This window comes from Oncorhynchus masou, chromosome 32 (assembly GCF_036934945.1).
Source record: "Oncorhynchus masou masou isolate Uvic2021 chromosome 32, UVic_Omas_1.1, whole genome shotgun sequence".
NCBI lineage: Eukaryota > Metazoa > Chordata > Actinopteri > Salmoniformes > Salmonidae > Oncorhynchus > Oncorhynchus masou.
Window position 1 is genome coordinate 12,281,408 of NC_088243.1, and position 12,193 is coordinate 12,293,600.

Below are 12,193 nucleotides of genomic sequence, written 5' to 3' on the forward strand. Positions count from 1 at the left end.
ACAATACAACGCAGCTCTATCCTCCTCATTGCATCCAAGTCATAATTTGACTTACGTGTTGGGCAAGGTACAACATGAGCTCTGCAGCTAGCCTCCCACAATACCATAACCAACTTGCATGTATATGCATGTGTCTCATAGGCTATTAATGTGTATTATAGGCTAGGCTATTGATATCAGGCTACTGTAATAGCATTAGGTCGGTGGGTTATATATACTGTCGTGCGTGTGTTGTCGTTGACAGTATAATGGTAGCAGTGGGCACAGGCACCACAATGCATTTTATTAACTGTAGTGGTGTTTACTAGGACCTCTTGATGAAAAGGGGCCTAGACGGACTTGAGTCTCAGAGCTGGAGAACCCACTCTGCATGCTTACCAAATGTCATTCTATTCCCTATTTGGTGCACTACTTTTGATAATGTTTCACTGTTGCTGGTCAAAAGTAATGCACTATATAGGGAGTGTTCGTGCCATTTAGGACACGGCCTCTGTTCTCTGAGAAAAGCTTGAACTAGTGACTTTTAATGGGCGTAAGAGGCTTCTGGTTGATTGCAGACGTGTTTTTGCATTATGCTCGCATCGTACTCAGACATGTAAAAGTGCACTTGGGAGGAAAATTGACGGATAAGTAAATAAATACACATCCGCGTGTTAAGTGGCAGCGCGTGAATGATTACCCCCTTTTCTATTTTATATCATTGTTTGGGCTCGAGGAGAGAGAGAGAGCTGTGAGAGCAGCGTGTCGTCCCAAATCCAAATTCAGATGCTCCACTTGTCGTCTCAGATCAGAAACCCATGAGCCAGTCAAAATATAATGCTTTTCAGGAGAGACCCTAAGGTAAAGTTAACGGCGCTCAACTGAAGTAGCCTACCTCTAGGCCTACTCTCCTTCTGCAACAGAAGTCAGGCAGGGAGGGAGAACCACACCAGGCCAAGTAACCCTCCTCAGCCTCTCGCCCTGATGCTCAAGGAGACATAATATTCTAACTCAATCAGGTTTCTCTTGGCCTCGTAAAAGTCAAATGCGCTTTGTTTTCTCTTCACCTTTCCAATTAAATTTTATTATAACACAATCCTGGCATGACCTAAACGTATTTGCTCGTAATTTGAATTTTGGTAAACGATTTTCATGTCAAAGGAAGGAATATTTGCTATTTGCTATAGTTCCAGTTACACGCGCTTTTATACAGGTCAGTATTTTGCTCGCTTTATTCAAGGAGCATGACATAAATGTTATAGCAACATTTATTGAAAGAAAGGCTAATTGTAGCTAATTTTGCATTGTTAAGGACATTGAACATGTAGATGGAATATAACACCACGAATTCTAATAATAATTATAATGATAATAATAATAATAAAAACAGACTGTTTTTTTAGCTTTTGTTGGGACTGTAAGTAATGTCTCTGCTTTTGGTTGCCTCTTTATTATGCTAGTAAGATGAACAAATACATGTTTTCATATTTATTATTTAAGTAAGGAAAAACAAAATGATAAACGAAAGTAGAATAACTAAAGTATATAGCTACAAGGAGTAGATACTTTTATCACTTGACACGCTACAATATACACAACTCACCTAAATCACCCACTATGAATACTTATAATAATTATTATTATTTACTTTTATAACAATTATCAAATTCTTTGAACAAGTATCCTACTTTACTGTATACATCAATAACATTACTAATAGTAAAAATACGGTTATCATTATTACTAATATATTACCTACTTTTACTATAGGCTAATAACGTCATTGTCATTACTGTAACGTTTTTTAGTTATCATTACTCTCCTATAGGCTTTTCAACCTGAATTGGTCGACAGTCAGTAAGGGCGTGCATGGCCTATAGATTTATCCGTTGACCCAGCTTAAGCCTGCAGTTTAGGATAAATATGAAATATGTTATGATATGATATAATGTTGGATGGATGTACACTTTGTAGGTGCACATTTAAGAGTGCAAAATAAATCTCATTTAGCTATTTATGCCTACCTTATAAATACTAGATACAAACTAATTTCCGAGATATTTAGGATGACAGATGTGGTAAATTTGATATTGCAGTCATCGTGTCAGTGCTTTGTCCTTTTATTTAACCAGGCAAGGCAATTAAGAACACATTCTTATTTACAATGACAGCCTACCCCGGACAAACCCTCCCCTAGCCCGGAGGACGCAGGGCCATTTGTGCACCGCCCTATGGGACTCCCGATCACGGCCGGTTGTGATACAGCCCGGGATCGAACCCATGACAGTAGTGTCGCCTCTAGCACTGCGATGCAGTGCCTTAGACTGCTGCGCCACTCAGTCCTTACTGCAGTGAAGTCTGGAGTTAAATCTCCGTCATTATAAAACGACAACAAAATGTTCCTTGATGTCATGTCGAACAGAACACATCGTTAAATGCAGGAAAGCAGTACAGTCTTGTTGATTAGAACGCAAGCCTGTATATGTTGGATATCGTGGTCCAGGACATGCATTGGATTTAAGAAAGACAGCAAGACAGCGTCTTCTGGTGGCGATGATGCAAAATAGGACTAAGTATTGAATGTCTTATCAGTGATTCTCATCATGTCAACTTTAGACAGTTTAGTCTAGTTTTTAATCACAATTTTGAAAAACATGGTCGCATCTATTTCAAAGTTTGTTGCATTGCATTGAGCCTACATCACGTGTACTGTTGAATGTAAATAATAAAATATCACAATAAAGGAAACAAGGCTGAATTATGTTGATTCTCCCTCTTGGTTTGCTTGCTGCAAAGTGAAGAGAATTGTGCATAATACCACTTTCGCTCACAAATCGCTCATTGATATCAATGCCTAACAAACTAATTAATCACACACATATCAAGTGAGGATTCTACCCAAAGTGCACCACAGCAATTGGATACATAACTAATCTAGAGGTATATCATGCATTCTTCAAATTCATCCCAATATCAACATCTCCGCAATGGCACTGTAGGCCACAACATCCATTGTCATGGCGTACGTCTTCACAATTATTATCAAGGAGAACCGCATTTTAATATAATCAATAATCTCATATCCCGTAGGTGCTCTCAATAAATAATTTATCATAGACAGGTGAGCGCACTTTACGGTGATACTTCAGCTGCTCCACGTAGGAGGCCTACATGCAATTACCCTAAATTAGCATCATAACGCGTTTCCTCTGGGATATATGCCGTCACTAATTGCTGAATTCCAAAAGCATTTCTTAATTATCTAAATCAGGACCTCTTTTCTGTTCTGGAACACGGCTATTATGGTCAATTAACGTTAATTAGTCCAAATGCTCGCGCTAATTCCTCTGGAATAATGAGCAGACTTTGAAGTGGGGCGTGGAGGGGGCACCAAACCTTTGTTCCTGGTTCACATTGTTGTTTTGGAACTGATCGTTCATGGGGTGTCATACTACTGAAAACAGTATCAAGAAGGGAAATAGCATATAGGCCTATATACCCACATATCACGATTGCAGATCATTGACAACCTTTACATGCACACCAATATCCCGTTATTATTCGGGATACTCAATTATTCTGTTTTTAAACATCATATCCCGTTTACAATAACCCGAAAAAAGCTTGTATCCCGGTTATGAGCAACCCGGATAAAATGCCTGGGATATACTGATGTAGGATGGGATACTGTGGCATGTAAACATATTATCCCTTTCACTGTTTTTGCGGTGTGCTCAAGCTCAATTTCACATATCATGGGTGTTGTGTGATGATGGTTTCTTCTGATTGTCAAGCGAATCACTTCAAAAAGTGGCTACCTGTGCAGGTCCATCCACCATAATAATTACATAATTTAGACAACTATAATTTACTACTGGCGACTTTCACCCCTAAATTAGACACGTTTATGCTTATAATTTCCGACATTTGGTATGCCATTTGTTTGTCAAGTGTAGTTTGTTACATGTGGCTTCTCTGCTGTCATAACTTGTTGCCTTGTTGCCCAGAAGACAAAATATAGCGCTCACTAGAATTATATTTTTTTTATATAACTCATTGTAGATAAGAATTTGTTCTTAACTGACATGCCCAGTTAAATAAATATGTCTCAAATTTAACATTTGTTGTATATTTTAACTGCAAGAAATGCATAGTCTAATTCTGCAGGAGTAAATATGACAGTAAGATATATATGAGAGGTTATAGATACAGGCATAGCTGGGGGAAGTAGCAGCACCCTCTGAAAAATCGTAATAAAACAATTATATACAGTGCCTTCGGAAAGCATTCAGACCCCTTGACATTTTCCACATTTTGTTACCTAAAATTGATTTTTTTTTTAAATTCTCATCAATCTACAAACAATACCACACCATTTTTTGCCAATTTATTACTAATAAAAAACTGAAATACCTTTTTTGGTACCCTTCCCCAGATCTGTGCCTCGACACAATCCTGTCTCGGAGCTCCACGGACAATTCCTTCAAACTCATGGCTTGGTTTTTGCTCTGACATGCCCTGTCAACTGTGGGACCTTATATAGACAGGTGTGTGCCTTTCCAAATAATATCCAATCAATTGAATTCACCACAGGTGGACTCCAATCAGGTTGTAGAAACATCTCAATGATGATGGAGTCCACCTGTGGCAAATTCAATTGATTGAATTTAATTTGGAAAGGCACACACCTGTCTATATAACATCCCACAGTTGACAGTGCATGTCAGAGCAAAAACCAAGTCATGAGGTCGAAGGAATTGTCCGTAGAGCGCCGAGATAGGATTGTGTCGTGGCACAGATCTGGGGAAGGGTACCAAAAAAGGCTGCAGCATTGAAGGTCCCTAAGAGTACAGTGGCCTCCATCATTCTTAAATGGAAGAAATTTGGAATCACCAAGGCTCTTCCAAGAGCTGGCCGCCTGGCCAAACTGAGCAATCGGGGGAGAAGGGCCTTGGTCGGGGAGGTGACCGGGAACCCGATGGTCACTCTGACAGAGCTCTAGAGCTCATCTGTGGAGATAGGAGCACCTTCCAGAAGGACAACCATCTCTGCAACACTCCACCAATCAGGCCTTCATGGTAGAGTAGCCAGAAGGAAGCCACTCCTCAGTAGAATGCACATAACAGCCCGCTTGGAGTTTGCCAAAAGGCTAAAGCTAAAGACTCTCAGACCATAAAAAAACAAGATTCTCTGGTCTGAAGAAACCAAGATTGAACACTTTGGTCTGAATGCCAAGAGTCACATCTGGAGGAAACCTGGCACTATCCCTACAGTGAAACATGGTGGTGGCAGCATCATGCTGTGCTGTGGGGATGTTTTTTTAGCAGCAGGGACTGAGGGAAAGATGAACGGAGAAAAGTACAGCGAGATCCTTGATGAAAACCTGATCCAGAGCACTCAGGACCTCAGGACCTCACTAGGTTGAAGGTTCACCTTCCAACAGGACAACAACCCTAAACACACAGTCAAGACAACGCAGGAGTGGCTTCGGGACAAGTCTCTGAATGTACTTGAGTGGCCCAGCCAGAGCCCGGACTTGAACCTAATCGAACATATCTGGAGAGACCTGAAAATTGCTGTGCAGGAACTCTCCCTATCCAACCTGACAGAGCTTGAGATGATCTGAAGAGAGGAATGGGAGAAACTCCCCAAATACAGATGTGCCAATTTTGTAGCATCATACCCAAGAAGACACAAGGCTGTAAATCGCTCCCAAAGGTGCTTCAACAAAGTACTGAGTAAATGGTCTGAATACTTATGTAAATGTGATGTTTCAGTTTTTTATTTTTAACAAATGTTCTAACTTTTAAACAAACAGGTTTTTGCTTTGTCATTATGGGGGTATTGTGTGTAGATTTATGAGTGGAAAAAACAATTTAATCCATTTTAGAGTAAGGCTGTAACTTAACAAAATGTGGAAAAAGTCAAGGGGTCAGAATACTTTAGGAATGCACTGTATATATATTTTATTTTTAGGGGGAGGAAGAAAAAACCGTCACAAAAGGGCCTTTATTAGTTCTGTATTAGCTGTCCAATAAAACCTTCTGTAAGCAACAGTAGGATATATCTGCGGAAAGGGTGAGCTACAGAGTAATAAATCTGCGATAAAGGCTGGCTACATACGGGTTACAGAAATATATATCTGCGGGAAAAGCCGGGCTACAGAAGGATATATCTGCTAGAAAATCTGCAGCACCCCCACCCGGAAACATCTTCGTGCGGCTATGCCTACAGCCAGTGTCCATATTTCTGTTACTATTCCATTTAACCCATACTGAAATTAGGAAAATATTATGTTTATTCAAGGATACAGGGATACTCATGAGCGGGATACCAAAGGTGTGTGTAATGTAAATGATCAACCTAATCAACCTTTCCTTTTTCCATTTTCCAAACAGTTTTAACCTGCTTTCACAATACACATCAGTGAAGTCTACAGAGTGAATAACATGTATTTTCAAAAGGTCTCTAACATCAGCCTATACACACATAATACCGCATTCTTAAATTAGTGATGACGCTCCTCATACACGTGATGAAGGAGAACGTCAGCTGGATGGAGAAATCTATATCATGTGTTATCCTGCCATCTAGCGGTGGTATAGCCGTCGCACATCGACAATGTTAACGCTATCCGAGTTCCTTGGGACATCCGTACCTTAAATCCTAACCCCAACCTTAACCACAACATTAACCCTGACCATAACCCTAACCGTTTTGAATGTCAACGTCAAAGGGGCAACGTCAGAGTTGGGACGTCCCAAGGATCCCGCGTAGAAAGACCCATCAACAAGCCCCCAGCTGTAATCATACCGTCAGAACAAGTGACTGTGACACCACCAATGGCTTGAATGGTTGCATGCATTTCAGTGGGCAACGTCTCTCTGAATCAGTTCACCCCTTCAAGATGGGGTCCTTGATGCGAATAACGACATGCTACACCAAAGCCCAGACCAAAAGCCTTTGGGAACCTCTGGGGCTCCTGCTGAACTCCACGAAGGGTCATAAAATGGCAATCCTCATCCCTAATCGAATGTTAGTGTTACATTCTTGTCCTCGTATATTTAAAAATAATAATATCATGTTTATTTCATAAATATTCTAATAGTTACATTTTGAGAATGTCAAGTGTCTTATGTGCGTGCAGCATGTAATTCGAACCCTGCATGTCCACACTAAAACACCTGATTCAATAAACCCATCATCAAGATATCGGTTAGCTGCATTCAATTTACTACCACTTTAGCTTGGCATCCCTGACTTTCTCCTCTGATTGCCTCTGTTGTGTGAGATGTGCCCATCAGTGTCACATGACCCTTATGACCCTCAAATGATCTCTGATGATAGACACGAGGGTTCCCAAATAAAACACTAGAATCTTCGGAATAAGAAGCATTACTAAGATTAGAAGCTTGGGTGCAGTTGTGCAACACACGTAGGTGCAGATACTTAGGCCTGTAATTTCTCGCACAACATTTTGCAGATTTGTTTCTCCATAGAGAAACATTGCACAAATGTAGTTTAAATAAGAGCCAAGAAGAGCTTGAGTGTTTCTATCATCTTCTGAAAAACGCGAAAGAAAACAATAGAACATGTATGAATATCCTTGTGATCGAAAAATCTATTATTGTAATATTTAATGAAAGAGGATATTCTGCCAGCAATTGAATTATGGATTTCAAACGAGTCTCATATTTAAAGTACAGAATCAAGGGTAAGATATCCAATATTTTGAGTTACGATTTACATTTGTTTACCATTGTCAATGTTCTTATATTTTGAACTAACTTGTATTCAAAAATGGACATTCTCGTCAAGAGGGGAGAAGACAAGGACAGATGTATGGGGAATATCTAACCAAGCATCCTACTCAAAGAAGTCGTTCTTCTACCCAATTCTAAAAACCAATGGCAACCTCATCCTAAATGCCAGTCTTTGTCAGCCTTAAAACCCGCCATGTTCTTAAACACCATTGTGCAGTTAAACCTCATAAATTTGTCGCGGGCACTGATTAAACATCACGCGAATTGAAACACTAAGGATTTTGTCTGGGTCCCTTTTGGAAGACAGACAATGGTCCATTCAGCTGGAGACAACCGCACAAAAAGAGTGTTTAAGGGGAGATGTATCGCGCGGAGGGGTTCGGCCAGTCCCCTCCATATGTGAGGCAAGGTGGCCCGATCGCCAGTGACAATAGACCTGGCGACAGGGACGATGCACTACTGGGGCGGAGGACGAGAAAACAACATCATGGGGTCGTGAAAGTGTGGAAAAAGAACCCATGTTACCACAGAATAACGCATATTCCAGTCAACCCCTCAGCTATATTTCACTTCCATCAATGGAATAAGAAAATAGGGAGGGAGAATGAAGTGAAGTGTTTTACCCCTCACAAGTATTCGGGACCTTTGACTACATACATATATGGATTCTAGAATCAAGAAATTTAAATCTGATATTTCAGTGTAATGGTCCAATCCTAAAAGCATGAGATTTCTCCTCCTAAAATTATATTTTTTTATGGAGCAATGAAATTGTGCATCTAATTCCCAATGAGAAGGACCAATTAAAGTGACCATCATAATTTCATATTTATGTGAATGTCTACCAACCAATAACCAATTATGAAATAAAAGTGCAATACCCTGAAAAAGTCTACTATATAAATTGTTCATATTATTAGTGACATGTTCTTCTTTAAATAGGCCCGTCGCCATCCAGTCTAGACCTTCTTCGGTTAAATTGTCTATTATTTTCTAATAACTTACATATAACATTGCAAAAACGGTTTGCAAACTTCGTTATAAACTATTGTTGCAGAGTTATGGATGTGATCAATTTATGCTTCACGTTGCTTGCACGTTTGTATGCTAGACCAAAACAACTTTCAGTTTTAGCGTTTATTTCGAGTCATATGGCACTTTCGCTCTCTCTTGAAACAAGAAGGAGATGAGCTAAATAGTCGCATGTATACCAGGTATTGTTATGCTCAGTGACGTCCAGTCTTTAGACAGTGATTATGTTTGCTCAGCTTTAAGGTTTCGGGACTTTTTACATGATAAAAGCTCACATTTCTTGGTGTTTATTTCTTATTCCTATGGGTACCTCTAAGATAAGACTTTCTCCTATTTTTACTAAAATAATAAAAAATAACATGCACTGGTAAGATGCAACTATGTTTTGGCTATAATCCTAAATAGTGTCAGGCCTATATCTATCCTATCGGATGGTGTACCTCTCATACCCCAAATAGTTTTATTGGAATACATTTCATTGCATGATGACATTAAAAATACTTGACAATATGTGCAAAAATGTATAAAAGAAACTATTTATTCGTAATTCTATAAAAACACAAAACATGTTATTCAAACAACACAACGATTTTGTTCAATAACATTTTCAGACAACAGTGAAACGGAATATTGAAATCAATGAAATCCTTTACTTTCCTAGTACATTTGATAAATATCATTGTGTAGATTTGAAATTCATACAAATAAATGAACATTGAAAATACTGATAAAATATAGCCTACACACAAATCACACACCACATTATCGAATTGGGGGGTCGAATCTAGGAGTAGAATGTCCATAGGCCTACCATCAGATTACAAGAAACTACTAACGACTCTAATCTTTCGAGAATATCATTCAATTCATTTAATAAAATACCAAAAATAAAATATGTGCAAAATACTTCTCATAACAAAATATTACTGTACTTATTAGTACACTTTTAAGTACCTCGAAAAATAAGAGAATTCAGAAAACATTTAAAGTGGTTGTAAGTGTTCCTCTACTATATTTTATAGTCACGTAAAAGCACTGAATTGAGCTGAGTCGTTCAGAAAGTCTCTCCAAGCAAAGGTGTGTCTGGATGCTGCCGGGCTGGCAAAGTGCTGGTATTGTTGAGGTAGAGCGAACGGCGACGGATGCTGGAAAGACTTGTACCCAAAATTGAAGGGTGTACCCGGGAATGTGGTCGGTCCAAGACAGCCTCCTTTCTCCGTGTCAATGAAACAGGTCTGATACGGCTTGCCATCCCGAACTAGGATGGGTACCACTACTCTGCGCAACATAGACGGTTGGTTTATGTCTTGTGACTTTCCCTCCGCTCGTGACCTCTTCATTTTGTACCGGTGGTTCTGGAACCAGATCTTAATCTGCGTCGGCGTCAGGCGGAGAATATGGGCAATCTGCTCGCGCTCTGGAGCTGACAGATAGCGCTGCTGACAGAAGCGCCTCTCGAGCTCGAAGGTCTGGGCCTTGGAGAAGAGCACGCGGCACTTCTTCTTCTCGGCCTCTGAGTCCAGAGAAGACTCATCTGACTTGGTTGAGTCTGGGGCAGTCTCCAGGCTGCTCTCATCTGAAGCTGAGGAATTACAAATGATGTTATTACACTGATCAAGAAACCATATAAACAACTCACGATATACAATATCACCAGAAATATCAGAATATAGAGATGTTTAAATAATAGAAGGCTTTAATAGACTACACGTCTCCTTATAAAATGTATCCAATAAATACAATAAGTCTTAATTAATTGTATACCAATTTGGATTTCATAAAACAGCTATGTTGGAAATCGCAGTAATTGATTATATGAAATTGTGTCAATTTAGGCAAGACCCATATTTACATGTTTACATTTAGCAAAAGCTCTTAAGCCACAGCGAGTTACGGTTGGTGCATTAATCTTAAAATAGCTAGGTGGGACAACCACATATCACAGTCATATTAAGTACATTTTTCTTCAATAAAATAGCTATCAACAAAGTCAAGATAGTATGATAGTCAAGATAGAAAGATAGTATGTGTTATGTGTGTTATCTGTTTCTATGCTCAGGTATCAACCAGGGGGACTTACAGAGACAAGGGGTCCGGTCGCTGTCCATCCAGGAGGAGTAAGGGGAGCTGGAGCAGGAGTTACCGGGGGAGGGCTGCACTGTCTCTGCGTCATTTTCAGGCAAATCCAGGATGCTCCTCACGGAAAAACTGAACTTTGCAGCACCAGCCATTGCTTCCGGAAAAAAACGGAATCCTTGTGCGTGAAAACTATCCAAAGGAGAGAGACCGTTGATATAGGAGTAAAAGCGACGTATCAAAAAATGGCTAAGCGTGCGCTGTCAGAGTCACAGACGACCTAGAATACCCTGTCTGTGTGTGGACACGAGGTAGTGCAGTGTTTGTATAAACAGTACTTCGCCCGCTTATATATCCTCCTCCAGGATGCTAAGTACCTGAATGATTCGAGTGCCGTTATCCAATGATGGTAGGTGTGAACCCGCACAGAAGAATAACACCGTTGCCTCAACAATGGCGGAAGGAAACACTCGTCATCATTACAGATTCGTCCCGTATCGTTAAAAGTGGTGACCAGATAATGGTGATTGTTGCAGCTGAATCACATCTTGGGTGGCAAGTGACAACAGAGCCCAGCCCCGTCACTCCCCCCCGTCGAAATAACATGTCCAATATTTGCATACAAAGTGAGCAATTAGTGTGAGATGTCCCTGAGTTGGTTTAACTAATTTATTTATGGGTGTGCAGCCCGTAGTCATTACAGGTATTTTGAAAAGACTTGAACAATCATGTTGTAAATAATGTCCCCGAGATAAAAACAATACAGGTCAATAAAAATAAAACTCCTCTAAAGGACACTTTGTTTGGATTGTCTTCATCTTCAAATAATGCAATATTAGGTTATTTTTCTTTAACTTGCGCTTTGATTTTGATTTGATTTATTCCGCTATCAATCTCATTCTATTTCCCCGAGGAAAAGACGTTTTTCTGTATAGGGTACACATAGAGCACCACTCTAAAATGGAGAGATGACAATTTCTAATGAGAAGACAGAATCGTATTATGGCTATTTATTTTGTGACAGACGTGAATTCTAAGAGGCTAGCCATAAGGACAGTGTGAAATAAATTGAGACAAATATGTTAGTATTTTAGTATTAGTGTTATTTTAGAGATGACACTTGAATTAAAGGAGTGCTTTTGATTCCAAGATATGGCACGCCCTTCTTGGATGGGTCAAATGCTATATCGCTAAGGCGGAACAAGTGTCCTTCACCCCCAGTCAAAACACATGTTTTATAAAGGGATATAAATAGGAAGTAATGAGGCAGCTGATAAAGGTGTTCAAGAATCACCAGAAGACGCATTCATATTCTGGGGCACCTGTAAGGAGTGCTGTAAGGG

The 12,193-nt window shown here is 39.8% G+C and overlaps 1 protein-coding gene across 1 annotated transcript; it reads right to left on the reverse strand.

Annotated features, from left to right (window-relative positions):
- Window positions 1–9,796: 9,796 nt before the first annotated feature.
- Window positions 9,797–11,637, reverse strand: LOC135526899 (homeobox protein Nkx-2.8-like). The gene is made up of 2 exons (XM_064955566.1): window positions 10,855–11,637; window positions 9,797–10,356 (listed from the first exon to the last, which is right to left on the reverse strand). Exons 1-2 carry the CDS (start codon window positions 11,003–11,005, stop codon window positions 9,797–9,799), a joined length of 711 nt encoding a protein of 236 aa, XP_064811638.1. The 5' UTR covers window positions 11,006–11,637.
- Between the last annotated feature and the right edge of the window lie 556 nt (window positions 11,638–12,193).

Excerpts from the sequence above, each read along its gene's own strand:
- LOC135526899 (XM_064955566.1), bottom strand. The coding sequence starts at position 11,005 with ATGGCTGGTGCTGCAAAGTTCAGTTTTTCCGTGAGGAGCATCCTGGAT. Across the intron at positions 10,357-10,854 it reads CGACCGGACCCCTTGTCTCT|CTTCAGATGAGAGCAGCCTG; the intron begins GTAAGTCCCCCT and ends GTAATTCCTCAG.